Below are 15,393 nucleotides of genomic sequence, written 5' to 3'. Positions count from 1 at the left end.
AGATCGCGATCAAAGCAACAAGAGGTTAGTATTCTATCTTTTTGTTCGCTTTTCAAAGTAGGTTGTTAAAACTAGTAAAAGTTAGATTCTAGTATGCATGTACACATAGGTTTATTGATTTTGTTTCTGTTGTGTTGATCATGTGTATTGATGCATAGAAATCTCAACAGGTCCACCTACATCAAAAAAAAGCATATATTCCATACATAATATTATATAGATACCATATTAATGGAATATGATTCACTTTCAAGATGCCTTGGTGATGAAATGGCAGACATGTGAGACTTAAAATCTCGTGCTAAAGAGTCTCGAGATTCGAGTCCTATTTAAGGCATAATATTAATAATGCTTATTGAATCAACAATTCAATAAGAGAGCTCGAATAGCAATACTGATTCGATCCGAGCTCTCTTAGAATAAGTTCAACAGCGGATCACCAAATCTTGGTCATCTTCTTTATCTAATAAATGGAGAGTCCGCTTTAAAATCGTCTTCTTTGCACCCGAGTATATATGCTTCAACAGGAATCACACAAGGGTATATTATAACTAGTAAAATGACCGCTCGTAATCCAACAGATAAAGTACATTACATAGCATTACATAGTCTATTTTAGGGATCATCGACTTATCCATTCAGTGACTTTGGCACTAGACGTTCCCCACACAGGGTTGAAGTCCAACCAGCATTGCCCCAAACTAGTAGTGGGCCAAAGGGAAGGCCAACCCAAGGCATAAGCCAAAGGGAGCAAGAACAGGCCTATAAGGGATTTTGGGTTGAGTTAGTGGGACTTCTTGTCTATTTTGCTTAGTTCTAGGATTTTGTTATGTGTCCAGACGTTTTACATTGTAAAAAAAAGTAAACTAAAATACAATACATAAAACAAAATACATCCCAAATTTTACAAACAAATTTGCCAAAATACATGAACCAAACCATCATAATTATATAACAAAAAATAATGAACAACAATACAAATCTAATTTGGGGAAGAGCAACGCATTCATCCTAATTAATATTTTAGTGGTTTTTTTATTAAATTATGCACATAATTTAATAACACAAATATATTTTCTAAAATAAATAAATAAATAAAATCAAACCATTAAATTGTTAAAATAAAAAATTTAACAATTATTGCATTCTGACTATTTGAATAACACAAAGAACAACAATATACAACAATGTGGTAAACTTATCTAAAGGTGACTATGATATCACTATTGTGGTATTGCGGTTTGATGTAATCTAAAAACGGTTGTAATAAACGGTTTATGGAGTGGAAACAATCGTATGGTGCATCCAACAAGCCAATCCAACTAACGAGTAAACCTTCAACTTGATCAAGAACTTTGACACGGCTTCTCCCTTGTTTTTTGTCGTTGGAACACCAAGAGAGAAGGAGAGGGAAGCTCGCAATTTTAAGAGGAAATGAAAGGATTATGGTTTTGTCCAACCATTGATGTAAGCCTGTCAATTAAAATTAAAAGTCATTAATAAAACTATTTTATGAATATTAAATAAACTCATTTATTTAATTTCCTGATCTAAGAAATAATAAAATAAACTAATTTTTTATATATATTTTAGTTGATAAATAATAATTATTTATCAAATATATTATTTTAGTTGATATATATATATATATATATATATATATATATATATATATATATATATATATATATATATATATATATATATATATATATATATATATATATATATATCAAACAAATAATTATTACTTATTCTTGATATGTTATGGCTTTTAGTGTGTGACCACATAATCCCTTAGATAACATTAATTTGTTTATTTCTTGTAAAATATTTCCAACACCGCACAATTGACAGATTGTTAGCATGTAAGTGCACCTTGGGGAAATATCTAATGGAAGCTTTAAACAGATGACAGCGAAACATCCAAAATAAATTTTATAAAATAAACATGAAACGATGATTTATATAACAATAAGATAAGAATATGTTGTTGGGATAATTAGAGTTGGTACAAATATGGGTTTGTTGCTTTAATAACATGCAAATGTTGTTTATCTAATCTAATAACACACATTATATGGGTTTGTGAAAATGCTTTGGCCATTTTTAAGCGTATCCGTTGCGAAATCCGATATTCGGCATTTTTTCTTAGTATATGGAAGAAACAAAATTTGTGTTTTGTGTTGAAGACAATCATAAAAAGATTAACTTTTAGTTTTATCTTCTCTTGAAAGCAAGATGAATCCAATAACCCATCTCCCATGCTTTGATGACATACAATGTAAGGGTTGTTTGGTAAGCCTTTTAATGGTTCAGCATTAAACACGTTTGGTTCTGTCATTTATTTACCTCTGAATCAGTCAAAGGCGCTCTTCACTGCTCATATAAAAAAGCTCTAAAGTCTGAACCATTATTTTGTGGAAGATTTCCATTACTACCCTCAAACATAAAATATTTCTTTCTTTTTTCTTATATGTAACCTCCTCTTCTAAAGAAAATCATTGTCGGTTCCTTCTCTCCTAAAGAAACCAGCAGTGCACACTACCTCCACTATTTTACTCCTTCAAAGCGACCAACGCCTTATTCTTTTCATTAGGGGTGATTGCAATGTGGTTCGGTGCGGTCATTCACCAAAACATCACTGTTAATCGCGAATGCGTTTAATCCATTTTCAAAACCGATTGGTGTAGTAATTTTAACGGTCCAGTTATGCGATTATTTTTGTGATGCAGTTTTTTTTATTTGTGGGTCGGTTATTAACCACATGGATTTGGTGAAGTTATTTAGTGTGGTTATTTTGGATGGTTTTTAACCGTTGTTAACCATTTATGATTTTGCATAACGCGTTTGAACAATTAAGACGTCTTTAAACGGTTTTAAGAGTTCAAACATGTTACTTGTAATAATAAAAAACATAAGGTATAAGACAATTAAATTAAATCACAAACAACTAATATCTTTAAAATGTTAAATCATTAGTAATTAACAATAAATATATTTAAATTGTCAAATTTCACCATTTTAAGTTCAACATAACAAAAAAACCAACATTTTTGTCTTCTAGAACTTTATCTTTCTTTCATCCATGAAACTTGTCATTGAAACTCTTTCTGCTTCATACACTACAAGTAAACAACCAAAATCATACTTACACAAAAATTGAAAAAAAAAAAAAAAAAAAAAAAAAAAAAAAAAAAAAACTTATCGTTGAAACGCTTTCCGCTTCATACACTACAAGCCAACAAATAACAGCATGCATATATGAGCCTTCAGTCTGACTGGACCGCCTCGTAGGCCCTACAGCCTATCTGGACTGCTCTTTGGGCCTTCTACCTAGCAGGTCTTCAATCTATTCAGACTGCCCTAGGTATTTTGGCCTTTAGCACAAAGGAGGACCTCCTCAACCCAACAAACCATAACATGTCGACATACACAATAATAATCATTAAACAGCAACACAAGTAATCATACAGATCTACCAATCTAACGCATACTCAGTGAACACAAATAATCATACGGGTCTACCAATCTAACACATACTCAGCATCAAATCAATCCAGTCAAAACCAAGATACATAATCCAGTGGGTCGACATTTGTGCCTTCGATCCACAAATTCAATGAGGAAAACTCACCTGACTCACAAAGTCGACTTAAACCCAATTCAATGTCGCGCAGACAACAACTAATAGCTCTCTCTCTCTCTCTCTCTCTCTCTCTCTCTCTCTCTCTCTCTCTCTCTCTCTCTCTCTCTCTCTCTCTCTCTCTCTCTCTCTCTCTCTCTCTCTCTCTCTCTCTCTCTCTCTCTCTCTCTCTCTGCCAAAGATGGGTGTTGAACACCTCCTAACAGTCCACACAAGGTAAACCCTAAGTCTACTTTCCAAAAATAGAAATTTGACTAAAAGTCAACCCGTACTAAAAGTCAACAGTCAAAGTCAATGGCTACTATTGACTTTAGTCAACTGTCACGTCGTTGCCTTCCTTCGCCACGTCATGGCCCTTATGCGATCTAACAGATGGGAAATTCCCAGTCGCCACGTCGTGGCGACCTATGGCTACGCCGTAGGAGCTGAGATTTCAACAGCTTAATGGATTAAGTTGTTTTCTTCGATTTCAAGAGCTCCAAATATCATATTTGGTCCATTCTTATGTCTAAATGGATAAAGTTTCCAACTTTATCCATTAAGACACCCAAATAGATTAAGATCTCCAACCCTAGGTCCAAATAAAGCCAAAAACCATAATGTCTTAACCATTCAGTCCTTAATCTGAAAGGTCCTTAACCCAACCACTCCAGAAGGGTTTTCTAATACCATATCTATCATAAAGGTGGGAGCTTTATGGACATGCATACCAATACATGTCTAGAATCCATTATAGGTCAAAATGGGCTAAAATGACCAAAACTCTTGTAAGATCAAGAACCCTCAACCAAAACCTAGATCTACAATAGATATTGCTCATAGGACTCGGGAGAGTCATAAAGTTGTCAATTTTATGAGTTCCTTCCTTCCAAACTTTCTCAAACATGAAGGGCATGGGACAATATTCAAGATCTAACCACTTTAAGCCATAAAGCAAGGAACTTGGACACTTACAAAGGTCTAGAGATGCCCAAAAGAGATCTTCACTTCGTCGAAGAAACACCACAATCCTTTCCAATGCCTCTTATTTCTTCACAAGCACCCAAGGTCACCAAAATGGACTCACAACTCTCAAGGAGGAATTAGGGTTAGGGTTTCTAAAACTTAAGCGTGATGGAGGCTGATAAGGAACCCTAAAAATGATTTAAAGGAGTTTAAATACGAAGCAAACCCTAAAAGAATCATGGGCTTGGGTCAGGACAGCTTTCACGACGTGGCAACCTTTGACAATGCCGTGGCGATCCAATAACAAACGTGATCCATTAAACAATTGCCACGCTGTAGGCCTCTTTGGCCACGTCGTGGCATAGAATTTTCTCCAAAACTTAATCTTTGGTCCCTGATAAAAGTAAGTTTAACCAATCTGGAACACAGGTGTTATAATATAAGCAAAGATATAACATGTTAGTTACATGGTAGCTATGCAATTCCATCACTCGTTTTGTTGAGCATCATCGGATGAATTTTTACCCTTTGAAAGCATTTCTACATAAAAAAAACATGATAATATTAGTATCATAATATGTATAATATGTATGTGAAAAAATTGTCCAAAAATATGGAGAAATGCTTATTAAGTTTTATACCCGCCATTTTCTCGTTCAATTCATTTATGTCTTTACCTGACATAGTACAACTGAACTCAAGATCCGCCGATGAAGATCGTATCCAATCTTGTACCAATATCAAAGATTATGAGATGTCAATGTTAAGTGAACTCCTATACTTATCGATAACTCTCCCACCATTACTAAATGTCGAGTCTGATGCAACAGTTGAGATCGGCATTGCCAAAATATGCATAGCTACTTTAGACAATATCGGAAATTTGACCGAATTTGATTTCCACCAACCCAAAAGATCAAATGTTTGGTCCCTTTTTCCCTTCCATCTGCTAATTAGATCTCCACCTCACTCTTAGTATTTGAACTTCATCATCATATTTGTCAAACTCAAACTCCAAATCAACATCCATCTCACCAATACTACTTGACTTATCAATAAAAACACCATCTTGTGTGTTTTGTACATTGGTTTTTTCCGTTTTACTCTTATAATGGTTAAACACATCTTTAATAGTCTTATTCGCCTTCCCCGATATCTCTTTGCCTTTCTCAGAGTTCTTACCATATATCGTTTCAATGCAATAATTGACGTATCGAAGCTTGTTGCACGGATCCAAAACAACCGCGACATGCAATAGATAATTCATATTATCTACATTGTCCCAATATTTATCATACTTGGTTTTCATCGATGTTGTCATCTTTTTCTTTTGTTCATCTTGACACAAGCACATCCGTGTGATGGTGGCTTGTATTTTCACAAGCTCAGAAAAAAAAAAATATATTAGATGTTACATTCTTCGAACTAAATATCTTGGTTGTAACATCAGAAAATTGGTTGTAACATCAGAAAATATTTGTAAGTACTCGATGAAATTCCTAATTTAATAACAATATTTGAGTATTAATATGATAAATATTAAATACAAAGTGTCAACTAAGAAAGTTAATCATACATGGTTGCCTCCCAATCAACACCACTCGGAGCACCAACTAATGTAGGCTTTCTTTTCCTTTTTCTTGTGCATCCTTCCAAATCGGTATCCGCTTCGCTGCGAAATTAAGCTCCATAAGAAGGATTTATCGTGTAAAGCCTATTGAGAAAATAAAACAGTCTCATAATATTAGTTTTATTGTTTAAAGGAAAACATAACAGATGTATATAACGAAGAAACATACCTTTCAAACGCATTCTCGTATTTTACTGTTGTTTCCAACAATAAGTATGTTGAATTCCATCGCGTATCAAAATCAAGAGAGGGCTTTTGTTTGCATTTTATTTCAATCTAAGCAATACTGTCTTCAAATGTTTTATACCGAGCTGGTGATGATCGCACATATGTCACCGCATTTCGAATTCTAGTAAAATAATCGAATTACTCTTCCAAACCATCTCTAACAACAAGATTGATGATATGTGCACAACAACGTAGGTGCAAATATTTACAATATAATATATCATTTGGTCCCTTCAACATCCTCTTCAAATATCTTATAGCCCCATCGTTTGAAGACATGTTATCCAATGTGACAATAAACACAATCCCAATCCCCTAATTTTGTATACAATCATAAACAAGGCTCTCAGTGGTGTCACCCCTATGATTCTCTATAGGACAAAAATTTAGAATCTTCTTTTTGTAAAACTCAAACATCGTTGAACCGATGTGTTGTAAGGCACATATAAGTAGGAGGAATTAGCGATTGTTTGTGTGTGAGTCCATGAGGGAGGCTAGGGCAAATACGATGGAAAAGAACTTTTTGAGAAGTCTCGTTTAGGGAGAATTTATTCTTTGTCGAATGGACCAACCCAAACCCTAGAAGGCAAAGTTTAAGAGACATCCATCTCAACACATACACGAGCAAACATGGGATGAGCCAAGGCAAGAGTGTGCTCATGTGCACAAAGGAATCTTCCAAAGGTTCCCACAAGACCTTTAAGGTATGTAGGACTCAAAAATGGAGGGAAAGTAGGGAAGCCAAATCCAAACAGTAGAAAGAGGATTCATATCTATTCATATCTAGGATGAAAATCCGACTCAACTTTTAGTTCTTTTTTGTTATATTTTTTTATATTTAATATATTAATAATTAATTAATTAATTAATTATATATATATATATATATATATATATATATATATATATATATATATATATATATATATATATATATATATATATGCGGTGCGGTTTTTTTGTGATTTTTAAAAATTAATAACCACACCACACCGTAAATTTGTAGTTTTTGAAAAACAAAAAACTTTACCCTCGGTTTTCATTGTCGTTGCAGTTTATACGGTTTTTTTGGTTATTTTTAGTTATGATGCGGTTTTTGCTCACCTGGCCATCGGTATTTTTCTGATTTCATTGATGAAATTTGTTTTTAGTTTCGTTGCTAAAATCTGATTTTGTTTTTAAAAATCGCTTATGGAGTTTGTTTGGTTTTGTTTATTAAACAGTTAACGAAATTTGCTTCGATTTCATTGCAGAAATCTAGTTTTGTTTTAAAACTGTTTCTACTTTTGTTTTTGAAATTATTATATTGGTGATTTGTTGATATTTGATCCTCTTCTGATCATTTTACTTGATTTGCGATTTCCTTTCATAAATTCCAAAAGACACTATGACAATGGTTGGTGTAAAATAAGATGATTGACCTAGGGCATAACAAACAAAAGGCTTAAGCATATATAGAGTAGTTCCTTTTGATCACTAACTCAAAATAGTTATTAAACAACAATTCAAAGTCCAATAGAATAAGATAAAAATAAAAAACAATCTAACATTCTTTTTCGGTATTATATGGGCAAGGTAAAGACATCTGCCTTTCCCTTTTTATTTGGCAGGTAAGTAGTAAGCCTAGTGCCTCCTGAATAACACTCTCAGCAAAAGGGTACAACAAAAGTTCACTTCACATCAACCAAATGTCCAAAACTGTTGACAATTTTTTTAAATAGTGAAATATGCAAACACCCGAGTTACTTAACTCTGGTTAGCAAACTTGATTCCCTTTTCAATGGATGACTTCAACTCTGGCAAAAGAGCTTCCAAACCTTGCTTCTCAAAGTCTGATAGTGACCCAAGCCCAAAAACTTCCTCTACACCATTCTTCCCAAGTCTCACCTACAAAAACAACACATTTATTAAAAAATAATAATAATAACATCTTTTTAATCAAAATGTAATTCACTAGTTATAGTGGAACTCTGTAACTACCTTTGATGCAAAGAATGGTAGTTCAGTTACACTTGATTGCACAAATGAACATTCAATAACATCTGGAACCCCATTAAGACCTTTCAAACAAGCATCAGCAAATATTGCTCCAGCATAACTGCATACATTTTATTTAAATTGTAGATTTAGTATTACATATGATATATCACATGATTTAACTTTGTAAAGAAAAACTTACGCCATTGAAAGTGTGGCTGAACCCTTTCCAGCTTTAGCCTCCACAACCTCAGTTCCACCATCTTGAGTTCTTTTAGTTAGAGCAACTATCTCTTCATGCGATAAACTATTTGCTTGTGGTGTAGCCTGAATTTAGAAACATTTATGCGTATACATTTATTGATAAGATACTATTATGTAACTAAATGTGAAATGAGTAATGACCAAGTAATACCTGAGAGAACAAGGGTAGAATGGTAACACCAGCATGTCCGCCAACAACAGGCACATTGACTCCTGGAGGATTTGAAAGAAAATTGAGACTTTGAGAAGAAAATTTACTTTGTATGTGTTTGGATTTGGGAAATAGATAATAGGATGTGAGAAAGTATACCAGCAACTGGGACTTTAGCCTTTCCAGCATAGAAAGTTTTTGCCCTGACAACATCAAGTGTTGTAACACCAAAAAGCTTTTTTTCATCATAGGTTCCTGCTTTCTTGAAGACTTCAGAAGCAATGGGTACAGTGGAGTTCACAGGGTTGCTGATTATGTTAACCAATGCCTGATAACAACACCATGTTCAAGATTGTTATATGTGTTGAAACATAACAAAAGAAGTATGTATTTCTTGACTGAATCTATGAATTGCAGAGTTGAGATAGATGAGTACTCACATGGGGACAATACTTGGCGATACCTTCGCACAGAGCTTTAACAATGCCAGCATTGATGTTGAAAAGATCATCACGGGTCATACCTGGCTTCCTTGGTACACCAGCTGGAATAATGACAACATCAGCTCCTTCTAATGCCTTTCCCAAATTTTCGTCACCCATGTAACCAACGACCTATGCAACAAAACACCAATACAATTACATTTCAGCAAATCAAACTTACTTTCCAGCATACATAACATATGAGTAAGATACTGTGAGAGCAATGGATCTTATTCTAGTAAAGCTAAAATAAGCGAAGTTGTAAATATAAAACTAATTCCAAACCTCATTGAGTTGAGACTACGAATAATTATATGAGACGAGAAAAGTTCTTCAAAGAATAGCATGAGAAACGTGGCGGCATGAACGAGGAGATTTTAATCTAATTATTTTTTAATTGAACTAAGAGCAGATTAAAAAAACAATCAGAATATAGTAGATCAAAACCCTAGAAGTAAGATGTGAACCAAATCAACAGGATAAATCGAAGAAAACTACTGGAATAAAAGAATCAGTATACTAGATCAAAAGTTAGAAACGGATGGTTGACAATAAAAGGCGGATATAATTTAGTTAGGGATAACCTCAGATCTGGTGTTGATGTGGCTGACATCAGCGGCGACACCGGGAGTACCGGCGATATCGTATAGGGAGAGGCTAGATACGAGAGGGTTTAATTTCATGAGAAGTGCAAGCGGCTGTCCGATACCACCGGCGGCTCCCAAGACAGCGACTTTACGTGCAGGAGCAGACTCCGATGAGTAACTCCGGTGGAGTAAAGCAGATGAAGAAGATTTCTGAAGGGAAGCACGGATCGATCTCAACATAGCCGTCCTCATTGTTTTTCTCTGCTTGCCGCTTTCTAGAGAGAGAAAGTATAGAGAGAAAGCGCTTGAAGACGGAGTATGATATAGAGAAAATGAGCCACAACTGTTGCTTTTTAGAAAGAAAAGTAGTAGCAGAGAGTGACAACAATGGTCCATGTCCTATTAAAAACCTCCATTTTTGTCCCTCGAAAAAATGATTTCTACCTTTGACACTTGGTAAAGAATTACATTTTAAGAAAGCAGGATGGAAGTAATAAAGTCAAACTTTGTGTTTATAAAATATTTCATTTTAATATTTTTTTAATGATATTTTATGACAAAAACAAATAATTTCATACTTTAATTTTTTTAATGATATTTTATTGATGTGTGTATTATATTTATAAAACGCAATATAACATTTAAGTTTTTGTAAATACATGATGCATTTATCTGCATATAAGTGATAAGAAAAATGATCACCGGTATAATTTAAAACTAACATGTAGCTTTGTTAGCAACATAATAGTTTTTGACATATTATATTATAGATAGAATTTTCTAACGAAAGTTATGTGTACATATACATAATTATATAGAGAAACTAGGAAATTAAACAAGGATTTGAGTAATTGAGTTTATGTCAAAATATATTGAAACGGTTTGAAGGTTGGAATTGATGGCAGTACAAATAATGCAATTTAGAAAAAATTATCGACATGAGTTTAAGGTCTATCTATCTTCACTTTCATATAATTAAATCAACTTAAAAAAATTTTAAAAAACAAACAAACAAACAAACTTCGTAAATATATTATTTATATTTCCATATCTCAAATTGTTTATCTTTTTCAATATTTATCTCTTTCAACCTTGGCGTATATGTATATGCATTCATGATGTCATGATCTAAGCAAGTTTAGAGCTTAGTTAAATTGGAAGGATCTAACTGGAAAGAAAATTCCTTGGCGACTAGCAAGTAAAAATAAAACAAAAGTATAGGGGCTGAGTTTGCAAGTCCTGGAAGAAATAGGAGGCTAATTTTAAAAGTGGGGGAGGACTGATGGGTATTGTGATTCCCAATGTTATTTTCACAACCATAGATTTCCACTTGTTTATTCGCTAACGGCGTGATGCATTTAAATTTTGTGAATCTATGACAGAAGATATAATCACAAAAATAATAAATGTTGAAAAGATTATCTATCATCTTATTTTCCCATAATAAATGAAAATATCTTCCCATAAATGAAAATGACTATGCCACATGTCATTCTTTCATAAAATTAGTTACATATCATTTTGTCATAATTTGAGATATATATTATTTTCCACTTATCATTACTTTAATTTTCATTTTCAATATATATAATTTTTTTGGTTAGAAATTTAATGGTATGATACTCTTTAAGCATAAGAGTTATTGAAACCTTCTCTAATCAGCTAGATCCTATTGAAATCCTTTATGTTTGCTTCTTGATAAATCGTTTTTTTAATCTCAACAAACAGACATTGAAAAAAAAATTAAGATAATCAAGAAAGAAAGAAAGAACCAGGGTTGTGTTGGCTTTTTGCAGTCTCAAAAATAGAGAAATTAGAAACCTAAAAAAACGAAATTGCCCTGGCTTTATACAAACACAAACAACACATGTCTAGTCAAAAGGGTGTGAATGTGGAGAAAGGAAAGAATGGCAATTTCGTTTTTTTTTTTTTTTTTGGTTTCTTATTTCTCCATTTTTGGAGTTGCAAAAAGTCAACACTACCATGGTTCTTTCTTTCTTTCTTTCTTGATTATCTCAATTTTTTTCAATGTCGGTTTCTTGAGATTAAAAAAACGATTTAACAAGAAGCAAAACATTAAGGATTTCAATACGATCTAGCAGATTAGTTAAGGTTTCAATAACTCTTATGTTTAAAGAGTATCATACCATTAAATTTCTAACCAAAAAAAGTTATATATATACTAAAGTTCCAATATTTTCAACGATTTGACAAAAAAGCCCTAAACTTTATTTTTTTGACAGTAAAGTCTTAATTGACGATTTGACAAGAAAGTCCTAAACTTTATTTGTTTGACAAAAAAATCCTAATTACCGGATAACCGGGAAAAAAGGGTAAAAGTGTCAAAAACTGCCGGTAATTTGGACTTCACTGTCAAAAAAATAAAGTTTAGGACTTTCTTGTCAAATCGATGAAAATATTGAGAATTTACTATATATATCCCTTTAAACATTTATGTTTAACATTTTGTTATAATTAACTCGTTTAATACACACTAAACACATAATTTTAGTTTATTTATTTTTTGCATGTTTTTTTCTCATAATTTTTATTTATTTCAATTTCAAATTCAAATAAAATTTCTATTTAATCGTTCATACTTAACATTTTGTTTTAATCAACTCGTATAATATATGGGTCTCACAACTAGTATCATAATATTTTGAAATTTTATTAATAATATTGTTTATTTTGTGAAAAAAATTTATGAATTTATAAAATTATTTTTTCGTGCTGTCACTACAAATGAAATCACATTTTAAGAATTTTACTTTTTGCAAATTATTTTTAATTATTATCCTAAGAGTTAATCACAAAATATGAGAAACTAGTTGAGTTTTTTGTTCATAACATTCGTTTACGTGATAATTATGATTAGTTTTCACATCATTATTGTTTCGTAGCAATAATTATACATTAGAAAAAGACAATTTTGCAAATTCATGATTTTTCAAAAAAAATAATAAATAAAAAATAAATTGATGTTTTTGATATCAAAATGTTAGTTATGTTATTTTCACAACCATGGATTTCCATTTGTTTATTCGCTAACGGCGTGATGCATTTAAATTTTGTGAATATGATGACAAAAGATATAATCACAAAAATATTAAATATTGAAAAGATTATATGATAATATTTTGAAAACTTATTAATAATATTGTTTATTTTGTGAAAAAAAAATGTTGTGAATTTATGAAATTGCGATGTAAGTTTTCATTTTCTGTTATTTATGTGAATGTTTAATATTTCAAAAGATAGATTGATGTTTTTGATAAATTTCAAAATGTTAGTTATTTTGTGATCTAATTTTACATTTTCTGTTACAACGACCTTCCGTAATGCATATTACAAAAGGTTTCGTGGTTTAAGTGGCCACGAGTGTGGTTCGTGCACGCCAGCTAGAACGCTCGTGGCAGCTCCTAATCTTTGTTGTTCATGAAGCCAAAGACGAGTGACAACGTCCAATAAGCAGCCGGTCCAACCTTTCCCCTTTGACTCACTTTGACTAGCCATTTAACGGCAACTTTTTTGCAAAAAATTTAATTTTTTTCTAAAAACAATCATTTACATATATAAATAGGTCAATATACAATCTTAATTTTTGCACCATTCTTCTCTTTCTCTATTAAACATTTACACATATAAATTTCAACCAAAAAATCCAACAAAAATTCCAAGCTTTTATGCCCTATCAACAACAATTTCAACTCGATTTCGTATATCAACAAGCTTTCTAGCCACAACCTTCACGACACAATCATCACAATCACAACCACCACCTTCACAACACCCTCATTATTCAGATTTTGTATCAGAAACACAACCTTCACCACCACCATCCCAACCAAAAAAAAAATGTAACGTCCCAAAAACATAATCCAAAAAATTTATTTTTAATTCTAGTAAAACAGTATTCCAAAACATTGTTCATACAACCCAATAAAAGAAAGGTGTCAAACATCATGAAAATCAGAGTGTGTCTCATAAACAGAATCCATATGGTGTGTGCAATGCAATCATCCCGAGCTCTTCCCCTTGGAATTGGAAGTACCCGAAACATAAACTGAAAATTATAAACACAAAGTTTAGTGAGTTCCCCACGATACCACATACCACATATACATAAAACACATACTTGGCCCCCGCCCTCCATCGGGCCTCACACGGTCTCGAGTCTCACTCGGCCTCGGGCTCCGCCCAGCATCGAGCTCTGCTCGAGTTATAGATATGTCCATCACCAGGCCCCACATGACATTAGGCCCCGCCCGATACGCGCATAATCATATAACCATGTTTTCATATAAGCATATAACTTTACTATCACATACAATAATCACAAAGACTATAGTATATCATATAATAATCGAGCCTCGCCCGGCAACGGGCCTCACCCGGTAAGCATAAAAACAGATACTAATAACTACCATACAATCTACTCATCAGGCTTCGCCTGGCATCGGGCCTTGCCCGGTAAGCGTACCATCATACAACACATACAAGCGTACCTTCAAACCGCTAAACCCAGTGAGGAGACTCACATTGCACTGCCGAATCACACAGACGCTCCTTGATTTTTGGTTGACAGATTCCCCGAACTGTCAATATCAAAACAACACCTAATTAACAGTTGGGTTCCAAACCATAACCATAAATCCATACTCGGGGTAAATTGACCATTTTACCCCTAACCTAGCTTTTTCCAAGACTGAGGCCCAAACATTACCCAACATACCCCATGGACAACCCTGATCAAACTTCTGGTCAAAGTCAAAGTCAACAATCCATATTGACCAAACACGTCGTGTTCTTCAATCATCCAGATAATCGGGAAAAACCCAACCAACACGTCGTGTTTGCCTGAATTCCAACATCTTAATACATTAAGCTACTCTCTCTCATCCCAGGGGCTCCAAAGCTCAGATGTAGACCAAAATGAGACATAGAAGGGTAAAGTTTCCATATTTACCCATAGGGATTACCAAAAAGGGTCCAAACCCAATCAAAAAGGCTTGATATAGCAAAGGCTTAACCAATAAGCACTTAATCCTTGAAGACATAGCACCCAAAACCTAGATATGACTTCCTTGAGCTAGAAAACCACGTAAAGTTGCCAACTTTACGTTCATACATGTCTAAATGAAGCTCTTAAGCTTAAAAAGGACTTAATAAGGGAATTAGTGCATGCATGTAACCAATTATCTCATAAAGCTTGCACCTTTATGCTCAATGGGTCCAATACCAACTCAAATCTGGGATAACAAGCCCTTAACATCTTCACTCTCTCCTCAACCCAAAAAGGGACCAAAAGCACAACAAAGCACAAAAGAAGAGATCTAAACATATACAAGAAAAGATACAAACATGATACCTCATAAAGCTTCCCCACAAGATGATGATTCTGGATCTAAAGCTTTTTCCCAAACAAAGCAACTTCAAGATCTCCTCTACCTTCACAAAGACAATCAATTAGCACCAAGAAC

At 33.4% G+C, this 15,393-nt stretch overlaps 2 protein-coding genes across 2 annotated transcripts; both read right to left on the bottom strand.

The window, feature by feature from the left end:
- Positions 1-5,540: 5,540 nt before the first annotated feature.
- Positions 5,541-5,945, bottom strand: LOC111920023 (uncharacterized). The gene has a single exon (XM_023915599.1). It carries the CDS (start codon positions 5,943-5,945, stop codon positions 5,541-5,543), a length of 405 nt encoding a protein of 134 aa, XP_023771367.1.
- A 1,948-nt stretch (positions 5,946-7,893) lies between these two features.
- LOC111919992 (malate dehydrogenase 1, mitochondrial) lies at positions 7,894-10,245 on the bottom strand. Its single transcript, XM_023915566.3, has 7 exons — positions 9,908-10,245; positions 9,282-9,455; positions 9,001-9,169; positions 8,842-8,903; positions 8,629-8,753; positions 8,430-8,547; positions 7,894-8,336 (listed from the first exon to the last, which is right to left on the bottom strand). Exons 1-7 carry the CDS (start codon positions 10,160-10,162, stop codon positions 8,196-8,198), a joined length of 1,044 nt encoding a protein of 347 aa, XP_023771334.1. The 5' UTR covers positions 10,163-10,245; the 3' UTR covers positions 7,894-8,195.
- Between the last annotated feature and the right edge of the window lie 5,148 nt (positions 10,246-15,393).

The sequence above is a fragment of the Lactuca sativa genome, chromosome 5 (assembly GCF_002870075.4).
Source record: "Lactuca sativa cultivar Salinas chromosome 5, Lsat_Salinas_v11, whole genome shotgun sequence".
Classification (NCBI taxonomy): domain Eukaryota; kingdom Viridiplantae; phylum Streptophyta; class Magnoliopsida; order Asterales; family Asteraceae; genus Lactuca; species Lactuca sativa.
This window is presented reverse-complemented; position numbering and strand designations above follow the sequence as displayed.